Raw genomic sequence first — 17,135 nt, forward strand, 5'->3', positions numbered from 1 at the left:
GAGATTTTCGTCGGCAAGTTTGCGCCTGCGCAGTCCTTGAAGGAACTTCCCTGTTAGGGGAACATTAAGGACAAGTCACCGGTTCAGACTGGGGCACCGCGTGACTCTGCAAGGCGATCTGCACACCACTTCAGAGGCGACTTGCAAAATGACTTCTGTATTGAAGTCCATGCAAATCGTCCCAAAGTCATACAGTAACCTTTTTCTAAATGGAGCGACTAAATTCGCTCCTATTAGAACGGTTCCATAGTACAGAACGGAGCGCGACTTGTCAGGCGGCTTGGTCGCCTCCCAGTGAGAAACGGTATTTGGCCTCTTCAAAAACCAGGCCAATTCTCACATTTCTCACATGCATTTAAAAATCTGTCTGTGTATGTAATATACTGTATATATTTAAGCAGAGGACTTGGAGAATAAAATTGTGGTTGTTGCAATTTTTATTTTTATGTCGCATGATATTTGCACAGCAGTTTATTAATTGCACATTTTCCCCCCAAATTTTTTTTTAATGAATGTCAGTGCCCACAAACACAATATAATACCCAAGTGTTTGGTAAAATATAAAGGATGATGTTACTTCGGATCAGTCCTAGGTTTCCCGGTGGAATGGAAGAATCCAAAAAAAGGTGGCGGTGGGAGGGGGAGGACCCCCTTCTGCTGCCTGTAAAAGTGATACACAGCGATTCACCGGAATTTTTTTATTTTTTTTAAAAGCCAGCAGCTACAAATACTGCAGCTGCTGACTTTTAAAAAATGGGCACTTACCTGTCCAGGTCGCCTGCGACGCCGAAGCCGAGCTACCGCTGCCATCCTCGGTGAGGGAATCGGGAAGTGAAGCGCTGCGGCTTCACTGCCCGTTTCCCTACTGCGCGTGCACGAGTCGCTCTGCGCCATCCTCACTGGTCCCTGCTGTGTCCTGGGAGCCGTGTGTTTCCCAGAACACAGCGGGGGGGGGGGGGGGTTGACGGGAAGGGGCGGGAGTCTATACCCGGAAGTGGTGCAGATACCTGTTTTATACAGGTATCTGCACCCCTTCCCCCCTGAAAGGTGCCAAATGTGACACCGGAGGGGTGGAGGGTTCCAAAAAAGCGGAGGTTCCATTTTGGGTGAACCTCCGCTTTAAGGCCCCTTTCACACTGTTGTTGGAGGTGTGGTGGCTATATAGCGCCGCTATTTTTAGCGACGCTATGCCATTGGAATTGCGGCAGTATTTGGCCGCTAGCACCTTTGTGTATCTGCAGAAGAGCAGCTTGTTTTGCCTGCAGGGTGGGAACAAATGCGCTTAGGTATGGGTTCCCAACTGGCACAAATGTGAGTCAAGCCTAATGCCCCGTAAACACGATTCGAAAATCGTACGAAAAATGCCGCTTTCGGATCGATCGTACGATAATCGGATCGTTAGTACAGAGCTTCCGAGAGCCGATCAGGACAGTTCATCCGATTTTATTGTATCGGACATGCACGGATTTTTTTTTCGTACGATGCCAGATCGTACGATTTTCGTTTAATCAGTACAGCTGTCGTTCGAAAATGCAATACAAATGCATTACAACACATGACATCACTTCCGATTTTTTTATTCTGCCGTACGAGAATTTTCGTGACTTTCGTAAACTCATCAGATTCGACGTGAGATTAGCATACAAAAAAAAAACGACCGATAATCGGATCGTGTGTACCGGGCATAAAGCCGACTAAACCCTCCTCTCCTTTACAGCCAAGGAAGCTGTCTTTTTAAAGGAGAAGTCCAGCCTAAGCTCGTTTGGCGGGGTTTCTCCTATGGGTCACAGGAGTACAACTCGTTTTGCACTCCTGTGACCCGTTTTCAGCGGAGAGCAGTCTGAAGTCCACTCTCCACGGACGTCACCAATGTCACTCGTGGCACCTCATCATCACCATCTGTGGATCCACCAGCTGCCTGGACTGATGGCAGTCTCAGCGAGCCGGCCGCTCTCTGCCCCTCCTCGGCTCTCCAGTGAGTGTGCAGCCGCTCTCTGCCCCTCCTCGGCTCGGCTCTCCAGTGAGTGTGCAGCCGCTCTCTGCCCCTCCTCTGCTCGGCTCTCCAGTGAGTGTGCAGCCGCTCTCTGCCCCTCCTCAGCTCGGCTCTCCAGTGAGTGTGCAGCCGCTCTCTGCCCCCTCCTCAGCTCGGCTCTCCAGTGAGTGTGCAGCCGCTCTCTGCCCTTCCTCAGCTCGGCTCTCCAGTGAGTGTGCAGCCGCTCTCTGCCCCTCCTCAGCTCGGCTCTCCAGTGAGTGTGCAGCCGCTCTCTGCCCTTCCTCAGCTCGGCTCTCCAGTGAGTGTGCAGCCGCTCTCTGCCCCTCCTCAGCTCGGCTCTCCAGTGAGTGTGCAGCCGCTCTCTGCCCCTCCTCAGCTCGGCTCTCCAGTGAGTGTGCAGCCGCTCTCTGCCCTTCCTCAGCTCGGCTCTCCAGTGAGTGTGCAGCCGCTCTCTGCCCCTCCTCAGCTCGGCTCTCCAGTGAGTGTGCAGCCGCTCTCTGCCCCTCCTCAGCTCGGCTCTCCAGTGAGTGTGCAGCCGCTCTCTGCTCGGGGAGGCGAGAGAACTGACCCATCAGTGGTGTTCGGCGGCTTGGTTCTCAGTGGAGAGGCGGCGGGGGACAGATGCAGCATCAGTCCAAAAACAAAAAACATACTTCTTTCCTAAGGTTTGTACGCACTATAAGAAAATTGGGTGAACATTTACGTCCAAAGAATTTTCGTATAGTGTGTACACAACTTTCGACAGCTGATTCAGAATTTTCGTATGGAAGGGAAAAACTCCAAAATGTTTTTTTTTTTTTCATACAGTAACAGAACCAACGATTTTCATTTAATGTCTACCATTTTGGTACAAGAAAAATCTGAAAAGAAAGACTGCGCATGATCAGAAACAATAAACAAAAAAAAAGCCTTTTTCGTACAAATTTTTGCTCATCCGTTCTGATTTGCTGCGAAACACAGAGGAAAATCGTATTTTCTTATAGTGTGTACCCCGCTTTAGCCTCTGTGTGATCTGCAGTTACCATGGTGCTGTTCACATGATCAGCCCTGACACCAGCTATTTGATGGCTTGATAGTTCAGTTGAGTGCACAAGCAACAATGACAGTTCTCATTCATGGTATACCTGGAATGTTTTGGGAAACCGTTAAATTGTATGGGCTTAAAGTGATATTAAAGGTTCAGTTTGTTATTAAAAAAAAAAAAAATGTCATACTTGCCTCCACTGTGCAGTTTGTTTTAAATACAGAGGTCGTCCTCTTCTGGGGTCCCACAGCGGCTCTTCCCGCAATAGGTAACCCCCTCTGGGAAGGCCTCTCCTGAGGGGGTTACCTTGCGGATGCGCTCCCGTGTCATACACTCGGTGTCCATAGCCGCCGAACGGTTGACTCACCCCCGGCGGCCGCATCATTGGATTTGATTGACAGCAGCGGGAGCCAATGGCTGCACTGCTATCAATCTATCCAATGAAAAGCTGACAAGATGTGGCGAATGCATAGGATACATTAAAGCGGAGGTTCACCCATGGAGAACACATTTTCCCCATAGCTGGATGCTCGTTTTGTCTAGGGGAATCGGCTATTTGTTTTAAAATATGAGCCGTACTTACCCGTTTTCGAGATGCATCTTCTTCCGTCGCTTCCGGGTATGGGTCTTCGGGAGCGGGCGTTCCTTCTTGATTGACAGTCTTCCGAGAGGCTTCCGACGGTCGCATCTATCGCGTCACTAGTAGCCGAAAGAAGCCGAACGTCGGTGCGGCTCTATACTGCGCCTGCGCACCGACGTTCGGCTTCTTTCGGAAAATCGTGACGCGATGGATGCGACCGTCGGAAGCCTCTCGGAAGACTGTCAATCAAGAAGGAACGCCCAGTCCCGCAGCCCATACCCGGAAGCGACGGAGAAGATGCATCTCGTAAACGGGTAAGTACGGATCATATTTTAAAACAAATAGCCGATTCCCCTAGACAAAACGAGCATCCAGCTATGGGGAAAATGTGTTCTCCATGGGTGAACCTCCGCTTTAAGGTGAAAAAACACGAAGGTTCACAACCCTGTTAAATCCCTTTTAATGTTAAGAAGTAATAACAATATCAATCCAGAGAGAAGCCTAGATGATGATGAAGAAGAAGAAAGTTCCCATCTTCCACCAGATTGGAGCATACTTTATAAATATTTGTGCACACACAGTTAGGCAGGCCATGGCATAGTTGGCCGCTAGCGATAATCGCAAGTGAATCCAGCAGGCTGGTTGTACCCAAGTTGATCGATCCATCAACTTGGTACAGTCAGCCTGCCCACACACAGTTTTAATCAGAACCGGCTGCTCGTCCGGCTTCTGTCGAAGGGGCATGTCTGAAAAAGGTCAGCTGACTTGCTCTTAATCATTGCTCTCAGCCAATCACTAAGCGCTTACCGGAGTGTTCTAGCGGGGAGCCGCCCCCTGTCAGAACAATAGAACTGTAGGGGAGATTACTATACTAACATTGGATTGGCTCTGACCTCAGTTGTTAGTTTTTTTGGTTTTTTTTTTGAGTCCCTGCATATAAATGACTCTGAAACTGTTTAGATAACAGCCTTGTCACGTCAGACACACATTTTTTTTCAGTATCTTTATCAGTACTGATTGAAGATCATTTTTTTTTCCTTGAACTTGCTGGCATGACACAACGGCTCCATAAAAGTTAGTGATTGCTGAGATAACTACTATGTTAATAAGTAAACAGTCCATCGAAGGTACAACTGTAATACTATTGTGGCACCTGACCTGTTCCAATGGCTGCCGATGGCCCTTCAAATGAGCTTTAGCCCAGGTTTCCACTGGGTACGATTTGCTTCGATTTGAGATGCGATTTCACATGTGAAATCGCATCTGAAATCGGCGGCATTTGTCGGCAATGACACCGTCCTAATCGGTGCGACGCCGTATTTTTGCGGCGCTGCACCGATTTCAAAAAGTAGTTCCTGTACTACTTTTTGTGATTTCGGGCCGCGATTTACATTGACATCTGTGCAGAAACCTGTTTTCCGCAGGGATTTTGATCTGATGGTGTGTACAGCCCATCAGATCAAAATCAGGAGCAGAAATGTCCGCTGGAAACGGTCCGGCGGACCGTTTCCAACGGATATCCTCCCGTGTGTACAGGGCCTTAGAATCCCTTGTCAGATTTTATTGCCAATGCTATGATTCCACAGTACTTCTTTAACTGTGATGCATTGAGAAGTAAAAACATATCATTGTGGCAAGAAAGGCCACCTTCCCCATTCTAATAAAATATTTATTGCTGTCTTAGGCCTCACTTGCTGTTCTGGAGACTAACAAGAAGTGAAGAATAATTTCTTCAGTTGGGATTCAGCCGACAATATATCCCTGACAGCGGTCCTAACCTTTCCCCACAAATAAAATTATAAATAAACTCCCCTTCCGTCGCTCCCTCACCGGTGCTCACATTTTCACTCTCCCTCCTTCTCCCCGAGCGTCTAAAATTGGTTCGCCCTGGGTCACAGGGGTGGCGTCTTCAGGGGGCGCCATATGCCCACTACCCTCGTATTCTACATCATCATCAGACTCATAGGCGTCTGCCGCCTCAGATTCCACGGATGAATCTGACGTATCCACATAGGAATCTGGTTTGGACCGTCTAGCGGACCTTTGCCCCTGCGGTTGCTGCTCCCCGAGGCTCAGGGGTCGATGAGAGTCTGGGAGGGTAGTGGGTCGGCAGACCGGGTAGGGTGCTGCCTGGGGCACATTATTTACTTCCCCTGCCGGGGAGTCGTGTGTTGTGGTAAAATTTTTGCGCTTTTAAGACGCCTTGCCCTTTTTTGTGGGCGGTTCACCACAGCCTGAGGGACCAGGCATGACAGGCGCAGCCGATTGCGTTATAGGGGCAGAAGCCATGGCTGCTTGAACCGAATGATTAATCAATTCCTGGATTTGGGTAGCTGTCAGGAATATGGGGCTATTCAGGGTAGGGTCTCCCCCAGCTGGGACGTTAGGAGACTCGGTGTATCTATCATCAGCCATGGTGAATAACAAATAACAGTGATCAGAGAGTAACTACTGAAGATTTTGAGACAATCTGCACAGCTATGAGGAACAGATGGGGAAAAACCTCCCACACTCTGAGTCCAGATAAATAGTTAACCTGCACAGATATGGGATTGAAATAAAAGATCCCCCACACACTAAGCCCAGCGGCGGGTAATCAGGGTGATTAGTATAGTATGAGGGAAACTAAATAAATTCCTTTTCTATGTTGAAGGCTCAGAGACATACATGGACGTCCTACCAGCTCAGCCGACTCACTCCACACTGGAGTAGCGGCGAAAGGAAGGGACGTCCCCGCTCAGGAGAGCGTAATCTCGCGAGGTAACGTCTCCCGAGCCGTGATTGGCTGGCGCGGAGGCCCGCCGGACACGCCCCCCGCAGCGCACGATGCGCTGAGTGGAGGAGCGCGGAGATGTACCGTCACGCCCCCCTCAGAGACGAGACGCTCAAAGGGGAAGCGCGCGGTGTCTGAGAGGAAATCGCAGGAAGGCGCCAAGAGGTTTTAAAATGGCGCCGACCTGTAATGAGGTGTATATCGCCAAGGGGATATAAAATACAATCTCGTGCGGGAAATGTAGCGGGAGACAAGTCCCAGCAGACAATATCCCAGCACAAAATAAATAATCTTAAGCAGTAAAATAATTGAGAATGATAGACTTATCTGAATTTCTTGCTGTGAGCAGAAAGAAAGAGGCATAAGATATGAGCCTCCTGTCTGATATATAACTGTTTTCCGTCACAAGCTAGGAAAATCTCAATTTAAACTCCCCTTCTGTCGCTCCCTCACCGGTGCTCACATTTTCACTCTCCCTCCTTCTGGGTTCAACATCTTCACCATCTTGATTGGCTGCAACAGTGTAACTCCTGTGCACTGAGGGGTGCCAAGAATGTGTTTTTTTGTTTGGGCTGGTTCACACTGCAGCAATGCAGGAACCCTGCAAATCCAGTGGTTCCCGCATCGCATACAACTCGCAGGCAGTTCACCCTGCCTTATGCAAACTGCTGGGAGTATCAATGGAAAGCTAAGGACACCCCCAAATCAGTTTGCAGATCGCAGAGTGAACTTCAAATTCGGACAGAAATCTGGTCGTGAACACCCGTCCCATGTGATGCGATTTTGCTGCAGACCAAAAAAAGGGTCCTGTGCGAGTTTGGTCCGAATGCGATGCAAATTCACATTGCACAGACATTGCATGTGATTTGCGGTGCAAATCGCATGCGATGCCAGACAGCACAGCAGTGTGAACTGACTCTTTCTTAAGTAATGTGTTACAATTTTTTTTTTTTTTTTTCTATGTAAAGTAAAGTGCACTAATGACAAAACGTACCACAAAGGAAAAGCCATGAGGTACTGAAATTTATGAAGTGCTAGTTGGCATGTTAATAGATTTTTTATTTTTTTATTATTGTATCATCTCTTCGCCTTGTGTATTGTTTGCATTATTTAAATTTCTCTATTGATTAAATCATTTTTCTCAAATCTTGATATTTTATTTAGGAAGTAATTCAACTCTTCGTAAATCGACTGGACTCTGTAGAATCGGTTCTGCCATATGAGTACGACAGGTAAGTGCCAAGACTCTTCCACACAGCTTTAACTTATATTTTAAAAGTTTTTCTGTTCATATGTTTTTTATAATATTAAATTGTGTTTTTTTAATTTTTTTACATTTTGATCACTTTTATTGCTGTCACAAGGAATGTAAACATCCCTTGTGACAGCAATGGGTGGTGACAGGTACTCTTTATGGAGGGATCGGGGGTCTAAAAGACCTCCGAGCCCTCCTTTGCACTTCAAAGTATTCAGATCGCCGAAAACGGCAATTCTGAATACTGTGTACTTTTTAAAATCCGGCGCCATTGGCAGCCGAGAAACCCGGAAGTGACGTCATGACGTCGCTTCCGTGGTTTCAATGCGGAGACTGAATCAAAGCCGCTTACGGCTTAGTGTCCGTCTCCGCCTGGACACAGAAGGCGCCGGATGGAGGATCGGGTCTCCCGGTGGGACGGGAGGCCCGGTCAGAGCGGCGAAAGGCGGCGGGGGGGGGGGGGATGTCCCCTCCCGCTCCTCCGGCATAACAACCGAGTGGCTTTTAGCCGCATCGGTTGTTATGTTTGGATAGCCGATCGCCCGCTCTAAACAACGGTACCGGGATGATGCCTGCGGCTGCAGGCATCATCCCGGTATAACCCCCGAACGCCGCCTCGTTAATCGCGCGATAAAAAAATTGACGGCGTTAACGTGGGTTTGCGTTAACGCCGTTAATAGCGCGTTTAACTGACAGCACTAATATATATATATATAAACGGGTGTATCGTAGGCCTATAATACACCTCCCGGCGCCTGAATGGACAGGCTATGCAACAAACTGGATACCAGACACATACAAATGACAAATAAAAGTGTAGATATATTACCGTAAGCCACAGTCCGACATCAAACGAGAGCAGCTGTTTAAATAAAAATCAAATGTATAAAAATGGTAAAACAATATATAAGCACAAAAATGTCCAAAATAGTAAAACCACAAACAGCGCTGGTAGTGGAAAATTCAGTGTAGATCCCAAAAGAGATACCACCTCTACACTTAGTGCAGCATCAATGATAGAGTGTAGCAGTGTGATAAGAGGAAAAGTCCGTTGATAGCAGGGTATGAAAAACGAACAGATAGCAAGCACCTTCCACCTGGATTCTCAAAGACACCGCGTGGGACAAAAAATCCCTCTCTGGGGTACGCACTCACCGGAAAGCTAAATAAGCAAGGCGATGTATGTATATCTCCAGACTGATACTACTCTTCATAACACGGGAAATCAAGATCATCTGTTAAGGATCTCCAAATTAAGCACAAAACACAGAAAAAAGCCAATAGCGTAATTCCGTTTAATGGATAAAAGGAGCCCCCACAGAGAAAATACCCTTAAGTTTATGCACGTACAATCAATATAGATAAAAGGCGCATATAATCACCAACTCCGGCAAAAGGAGGAGAGTCGTGCTGACCGGGTGTATTCCAATGGAAAACAGCGTTTCCTGGTTGCAGACGAGGCTCTGGTGGAGCGCAAGTGTCACTTCCTGGCGTCGTAGAAGCCACGTACTGACGCGTTTCGTCATAGGACTTCGACAGAGGGCGTGGTTACACGACAACAGACGAGGATTTAAATAGGCCATCCGTTCAGCACCGCTCCTATCAGTATACAGCAAAGGGCGGATCATGGTGCCTGTCCCGCCCTGTCACTGATAACTGATAGTATATGGTAACGGATTGAATCGGGGCTAAGAATATTAACATGCTTGTTAATATTCTTAGCCCCGATTCAATCCGTTACCATATACTATCAGTTATCTGTGACAGGGCAGGACAGGCACCACGATCCGCCCTTTGCTGTATACTAATTGGGTGACTTTTGAAGGCAATTGGTTCTACAAGATTTTACTTGGGGCGGGGGGGGGGGGGGGGGGGGCTGAATACAAATGCACGCCACACGTTTCACATATTTATTTATTCCACTTCTTCACAATTATGTGCCACTTTGTGTTGGTCTATCACATAAAAGCCCAATAAAATACATTTATGTTTTTGGTTGTAACATAACAAAATGTCGAAAATTTCAAGGCGGATGAATACTTTTTCAAAGCACCGTACACCGTACCCGCTCTCTGCAATGATATTGCACAGAGTGGCCTTTTTCTTCCTCTTTTGAGTTCCCTCAGCACTTTCCTCTCCTCCTTCTCTGAGTGACCCTTGGCAAGCTAAGCTGTGTGCTGAGGTGGCACTTGTGCAGGCACACACTTAAGCTGGGCAGTGTGCATCCATAGACTCACATATTGCAGCCTGGCCATTTTTTTTATTTTACTGTTCCAACCCAGAACCAAGGGCAGAATTATTTCCTTTTACTTCCTAGAACTCCAGCTTAGAATTCTAGGTCTGCCTTATTGACATCCATCTGAGGGGGAAGTACTGGTGGTATAGTCTTCCCTGTATTCACTGTGAGGCCCTGATACATCACCAGTGCCACATTCAGCCAGCAGGTGGATTACAAGAAAGGTTGAAGGACACCCCGCATTACCCACTTCTGTTAGCTCAGGATGTCGAGTTCCTTCCCTTTTTATCTCTTGGCAGTCAAGGCAGCAGTAGTGTTGTTGGTAAGGAAATTCATTTGTGTGTGTGTGTGAGAGGGGCAGGGATAGGCAGCGCTCGATAATACATCAGACATGGCTGACAACACTGATTGGGATTTGTGTGGCTAAGGCATTGCGTTGTCAGCTCAAACAGGAAGTTGGGGTCGCCCCGGATAACTAGATTTCTTTATCGTTACATCACGGGACACAGAGCGGCATTCATTACTATATGGGTTATATGGAGTACCTTCAGGTGATAGAGACACTGGCAATCTCAAACAGGAAATGCCCCTCCCTATATAACCCCCTCCCATAGGAGGAGTACCTCAGTTTTTACGCCAGTGTCTTAGGTGTTAGTCATGGTTTAGCTTGCCTCCGCATCCTTGGGATTAGGTGAGCTAACCGGTTCTGTCCAAAAAAGCCTCAGCGCTAAAGTGGTCAGTAACCGGACCCCAAACCCTTGGGGTATAGCCCATAATGCTTTTCTTTTTAGAGAGCTGGACCCTGGGCCCAGAACTTGGAAAACCTTTGGGTGCCTAATGTTTTCTGTTGCCAGGGTGCTATATGGGCCCAGGACAGTGGATCCTTCATAGGAACCCAGGGCCTGAAGGTCTAGACATCCCCACCGAGATGGGGGAAGATTGGGCCTCTTGCTTGGCAAAGTCCTGCGGCATGGAGCAGGTAAGTGAGGGGAAAACTTGCGGAACTTGGTTCTTAGCAGGTTTTTTCTGGGGGGTCACAGGGGACATGCCTAAAGTTATGCACTGCATCTGGCAAACTAGTCACATATCATAAAGATAGGATGGCTCTATATGTATTATTCCCCATAAGATGTGACCTCCCTTGTAGTGTTGGAAAAGCATTGAGTGGGGCCTGTGTGATATAAAAGTATATGTGTGTGTCAGAGAGCTGTGCTTACCTGCAAGCCTCCAGGCGATGCTCCATTCAGTCTTCCTCCTCAGAGCCTGCAAAGCAGGCAAAAACGCTGACCTCCTCGTGGTTCCAGGCTGCAGTTTGCTGGAGCAGAGAGGTCCCTTCCTCCCAACCCCCCCCCCCCTGTCGGGAGGGGCATTTCCTGTTTGAGATTGCTGGGGGGGAAGGGCGGGTCAGTGGCTTAAGGAAGGGGCGGCCCTTCCTTGTTTGTTCCATTCAATACTTTGGAACTGGGGAGGAAAGACCAGAGCGGCAGCACGGGGCGCCGAGGACACACAGTGGCCAGAAAGAATATTGCAGTCTTCAGAAGACTGTTTTCAAGCCTAGGAATAGGCTGTTTCTTTTCCATCTCATAGTCTTTCTTGCAATACTACTCAGGGGGACAGAATGTTTTTTCTTTCCTAGATTTGAAAAAAAAAGAAAAAGATTTTTTTTGAAAAAAAAAAAAAAAAAAGTGTCATCTAGGGGAGAGGAAGCATTTTTTATCCCCCAAACAGGTGTTTGGGCATTTAACTATTTATAGTCCCAGGTACCAATAAGCTAGCAGGTGTACCTCGGTATTGTACCATGGCATCCGGGTCAGAGGGTACAAGAGGTGGGGATTCCCCCAGAGAGTCTGAGGTCTCGGACAAAGCTATACCGCTGCTTTCCCCACAGGGAGCCTTGGGGCCATCGGGATCTGGGGCTGGAGCTGACGCGGGTCAGTCCAACCCTAAGATGGTCACGGAGGAGGTATTACTCACCTCTTTAAAAGAGATGCAGAAAAGCATGGGAAAAATGATAGCCGCAGCTATGCGGGGCAGTAAGCGGAATAGATCTCCGTCGCCCGAGCGACGGAGAGGAGGTCCTTTCCTCAGGGGAATTGGACGACCTCTTGGACAAGGACCAAGTAGGTTCAGGGATCGAAGATCCGGATACAGAGGAGTCTGGGGCAGTCTCCCTGAGGGAGAGCTGGTGGATTCAAGGATTGTCGGACTTGGTCCATAAGGCATTCAACTTGCCAGTACCAGATCTCCAGGTATCGACGGTTTCAGCTTTGGGCTCACTGAGGGCGCCTCAAAGCAATGCTGTGTTTCCGATCCATCCTCTATTAGAGGGAGTTTTGTTCCAAGATTGGAACAAGCCAGATAAGATCTTCTTACCACCTAAAAGATTCTCTGTCCTATATCCTATGGAAGATAAATTTTCCAAAAAATGGGCTACTCCTGCAGTGGACGCAGCCATCTCATGTGTTAACAAATCGTTAACATGCCCTGTAGAAAACATACAGGTGTTCAAGGATCCAGTTGATAAGCGCTTGGAAGCACTACTTAAGAACTCCTTCACTACTGCAGGGGCAGTAGTACAGCCAGCTGTGGCTGCGATTGGGGTCGCTCAAGCATTATCGGATCAATTTAAGCAGATGCTTAAACTTATTCCTGCCCAGCAGGCAGAAGAATTTTCGGATGTCCCTAAGGCCATATGTTTTACGGTAGACGCAATCAGGGATTCTATCCAGCAAGCGTCACGTTTATCGTTATCCCTTATCCATATGAGAAGACTCTTATGGTTAAAAAGCTGGGAGGCTGAGCCCCCATGCAAGAAGCTCCTGGTAGGGTTCCCCTTCCATGGAGGACGACTCTTCGGAGAAGACCTAGATAAATACATTCAGACCATTTCAAACGGCAAGAGTACTCTCTTGCCAACTAAGAAGAAGTATCAGGGGCCTGCGTTTAAACGACAGTATTCCCCTGGGCAGGGGCCCTCTAATGCCAAGCAGTATCGACGGCCTCCTGCAAAAGCAAACTTCGGCTTCAACAGCAAATCACAAGGACAGGCTGTTAGAGGCAAAAGGCAGTGGTTTCGCAAACCAGCAAAACCAGCCCCCAAGCCAACCTTATGAAGGGGCGCCCCCACCCACGAAGGTGGGGGGAAGGCTGCGACTCTTTTCAGAGATTTGGGAAGCCAGCATTCCCCAGGAGTCGAGGATTCCAAACGATCCGGAGAAGGGAGCCGCATTAAGATCGGCATTAGATCATCTACTTTCCCAGGAGGTAATAGTAGAGGTACCAGTCCTGGAACAGGGGCTGGGTTTCTACTCCAACCTATTCATCATCCCAAAGTCCAATGGAGATGTCAGGCCAATTTTGGACCTAAAGATGGTAAATGCATACCTAAAGGTCCGCTCATTTCGGATGGAATCCGTGCGGTCAGCAGCTGCCACACTCCAAAAGGACGACTTCATGGCGTCCATAGACATAAAGGATGCCTACCTTCATGTTCCAATTTATCAGCCACATCAAAGATACCTACGCTTTATGGTGGCTTCGCGTCATTTCCAATTCGTGGCGCTTCCCTTCGGGTTGGCTACGGCCCCCCGGGTGTTCACGAAGGTCCTAGCTCCAATCCTAGCCAAGCTAAGGATCCAAGGGGTCACGATCCTAGCATACCTGGACGACCTCCTAGTCATAGACCACTCGTCTCCCGGCTTGGAGCGAGCAGTGGCCCTCACGGTCCAATACCTCGAGAGGTTCGGCTGGGTCCTAAATCGAGAAAAGTCAGCTTTCCTGCCCACAAGGCAGTTGGAATATCTCGGCATGAGATTAGACACAGAACAACAAAGAGTGTTCCTACCTCTGAGGAAGGTCAAAGCCATCAAGGAATTAATCCTACTGGTTCTAAGCAAGAAAGAACCAACTATTCGCCTATGTATGAGGTTACTAGGCAAGATGGTGGCCACATTCGAGGCGGTACCATACGCCCAGAGCCACACTCGCATCCTACAGGCAGCCATCCTGTCAGCATGGAGCAGAAGGCCACAGGCCTTGGATATCCCGTTGCCGCTCTCATCAAGAGTCCGACAAAGTCTGTGTTGGTGGTTAGACCCTCAGAATCTACTGAAGGGGAAGTCTTTCAGCCCAGTGGCTTGGAAGATAGTGACCACAGACGCCAGCCTGACGGGCTGGGGAGCAATTTTGGATGGTTGCACTCGCCAAGGTACTTGGGCAAAGCCAGAGAAGCAGTTGCCCATCAACATCTTGGAGCTCAGAGCTGCTCGACTAGCCCTCAGGGCTTGGACGTCAAAATTGCAGGGGTTCCCGGTGAGAATTCAATCAGACAATGCCACGGCCGTGGCATACATAAATCACCAAGGGGGAACCAGGAGTCAAGCCGCTCAGAGAGAGGTGAGCTTGATTCTCCTATGGGCAGAGGCTCATGTGCCCTGCATATCGGCAATATTCATTCCAGGAGTGGACAACTTTCAGGCGGACTTCTTAAGCCGCCAGACTCTATGGCCGGGGGAATGGTCTCTGCATCCACAAGTCTTTCAAGCACTCTGCCAAAAATGGGGAGTGCCGGACGTGGATATCATGGCATCGAGACTCAACAAGAAGCTAGACAGGTTCATGTCCCGCTCAAGGGATCCGATGGCCTGCGGAACCGATGCGCGGGTTTGCCCTTGGCATCAGTTCAAACTTCTTTATGCGTTTCCCCCGCTCCAGTTACTACCCCGCCTGCTGCGCAGGATCCGGGTGGAGCACATACCAGTTATCCTGGTAGCTCCAGCATGGCCCAGAAGGGCATGGTACTCACTAATCCTAAGGATGGTAGTGGGAGACCCTTGGACTCTGCCTCTAAGGCCAGACCTGCTATCGCAAGGTCCGATCCTCCACCCTGCCTTACGGCATCTAAATTTGACGGCCTGGAAGCTGAATCCTTGATTCTCAGGGGTAGAGGTCTGTCTCAGAAAGTAATCTCTACCCTAATCAGAGCCAGGAAACCGGTCTCTAGGGTGATTTATCACAGGGTCTGGAAGGCCTATGTAGGCTGGTGTGAGTCCAAGCTATGGCTTCCTCGCAAGTTCACCATCGATAGAGTTTTAAAGCGGGGGTTCACCCTTAGAGGGCACTTTTCCCCCTTCGCTTCCTGCTCGTTATTACTAGGGGAATCGGCAATTTATTTTAAAATATGTGCAGTACTTACCCGTTTACGAGACGCATCCTCTCCGTCGCTTCCGGGTATGGGCTTCGGGAATGGGCGGTCCTTCTTGATTGACAGGTTTCCGAGAGGCTTCCGACGGTCGCATCCATCGCGTCACGATTTTCCGAAAGAAGCCGAACGTCGGTGCGCAGGCGCAGTATAGAGCCGCACCGACGTTCGGCTTCTTTCGGCTACGAGTGACGCGATGGATGCGACCGTCGGAAGCCTCTCGGAAGGCTGTCACTCAAGAAGGAACGCCCGCTCCCGAAGACCCATACCCGGAAGCGACGGAAGAAGATGCAGCTCGAAAACGGGTAAGTACTGCACCTATTTTAATATAAATAGCCGATTCCCCTAGACCGAACGAGCAGGAATCTAAGGGGAGATTTTTTTTTTTTTTTTAAATGGGTGAACTCCCGCTTTAAGTTTTCTCCAGCTAGGAGTGGATAAAGGATTGGCATTAAGCACAATCAAAGGACAGATTTCTGCCCTGTCAGTGTGGTTTCAGCGGCCGCTGGCCACCCACTCGCTGGTTAAGACCTTCCTTCAAGGGGTCTTACGTATTAAACCTCCAGTTAAATCCCTGCTTTGTCCGTGGGATTTAAATCTTGTTCTGTCAAGTTTACAGAAACAACCGTTTGAGCCGTTGGCTGAAATTCCTTTGGTTTTACTGACAAGGAAGTTAGTATTTTTGGTTGCCATAGTTTCCGCAAGAAGAGTTTCGGAACTGGCGGCCTTATCCTGTAGGGAACCATATCTTATTTTTCATAAGGACAGGGTCGTTCTCCGCCCTCATCCTTCCTTCCTACCGAAGGTTATATCCAGTTTTCATTTGAACCAGGATTTGGTATTACCATCCTTCTTCCCTAAACCTACTTCCAGAAAGGAAGGGTTGCTGCATACCTTGGATATTGTCAGGGCCATGAAGGCCTATCTTAAAGCTACAAAGAAGATCCGGAAAACAGATGTGCTGTTCATTCTACCGGATGGGCCCAAGAAGGGGCAGGCAGCTGCAAAATCCACCATTTCTAGGTGGATTAAGCAATTAATCACTCAGGCCTACGGCTTGAAAGGGTTGCCTCCTCCAGTTTTATTAAAGGCTCATTCTACTAGGGCCATGGGCGCCTCCTGGGCAGCACACCACCAGATCTCTATGGCTCAAGTTTGCAAGGCGGCAACCTGGTCTTCTGTCCACACATTTACAAAATTCTACAAGTTGGACGTAAGAAGGAATACTGATACTGCCTTCGGGCAGGCAGTGCTGCGGGCTGCAGTTTGAGACCCTCGGATTCCGGGGGCTCCTCTTTTTTTGAGTTAAATTTAAAATTTAAGATTATTTTTCTCAACTAAGTTGGATTTATTATGATTTGAGTATACCTCTAAATTAAATCCTTTTGTCTTGGAGATGTTCTCCCTCCCCTCATTGTAAGCATTGCTTTGGGACATCCCATATAGTAATGAATGCCGCTCTGTGTCCCGTGATGTAACGATAAAGAAAAAGAGATTTTTAATACAGCTTACCTGTAAAATCTTTTTCTTGGAGTACATCACGGGACACAGAGCTCCCACCCCTCTTTTTGAGGACCATTTTGGGAGGCATACTGCTTGCTACAAAACTGAGGTACTCCTCCTATGGGAGGGGGTTATATAGGGAGGGGCATTTCCTGTTTGAGATTGCCAGTGTCTATCACCTGAAGGTACTCCATATAACCCATATAGTAATGAATGCCGCTCTGTGTCCCGTGATGTACTCCAAGAAAAAGATTTTACAGGTAAGCTGTATTAAAAATCTCTTTATTTTAAAGAGATAAATCAAGTGTGTGTTTTTTTTTTTTTTTTTTTTTCTCACTAACTTACGCTTTTTATTTTTTATTTTATTTAGCTTTGACTTCTGCAAGGATGAACATGAGAAACATCCTTCTGAAAACCTTGGACAAGTCCTTTTTGGAGAAAGAATTGCTTCATCGCCATATATAGTAATATATTTTTTTTTTCTACCTTGCAATAATGTTCATATTCTTCACAAATGATATAATATATCTATGTGCTTTTCAGCGCAATGCAGTCTGTTTTATTATGTGCA

At 48.1% G+C, this 17,135-nt stretch overlaps 1 protein-coding gene across 1 annotated transcript in view; it reads left to right on the plus strand.

Moving 5' to 3' along the window:
• Positions 1 to 17,135, plus strand: part of LOC120913648 (transmembrane 9 superfamily member 2-like) — a 62,754-nt gene that overhangs the window by 1,101 nt on the left and 44,518 nt on the right. The window contains exons 2-3 of the mRNA XM_040323762.1: positions 7,535 to 7,602; positions 16,935 to 17,028. Coding sequence (XP_040179696.1) covers positions 7,535 to 7,602; positions 16,935 to 17,028 — 162 coding nt within the window. The remainder of the gene's footprint in view (positions 1 to 7,534; positions 7,603 to 16,934; positions 17,029 to 17,135) is intronic.

The sequence above is a fragment of the Rana temporaria genome, chromosome 9 (assembly GCF_905171775.1).
Source record: "Rana temporaria chromosome 9, aRanTem1.1, whole genome shotgun sequence".
Lineage (NCBI taxonomy): Eukaryota > Metazoa > Chordata > Amphibia > Anura > Ranidae > Rana > Rana temporaria.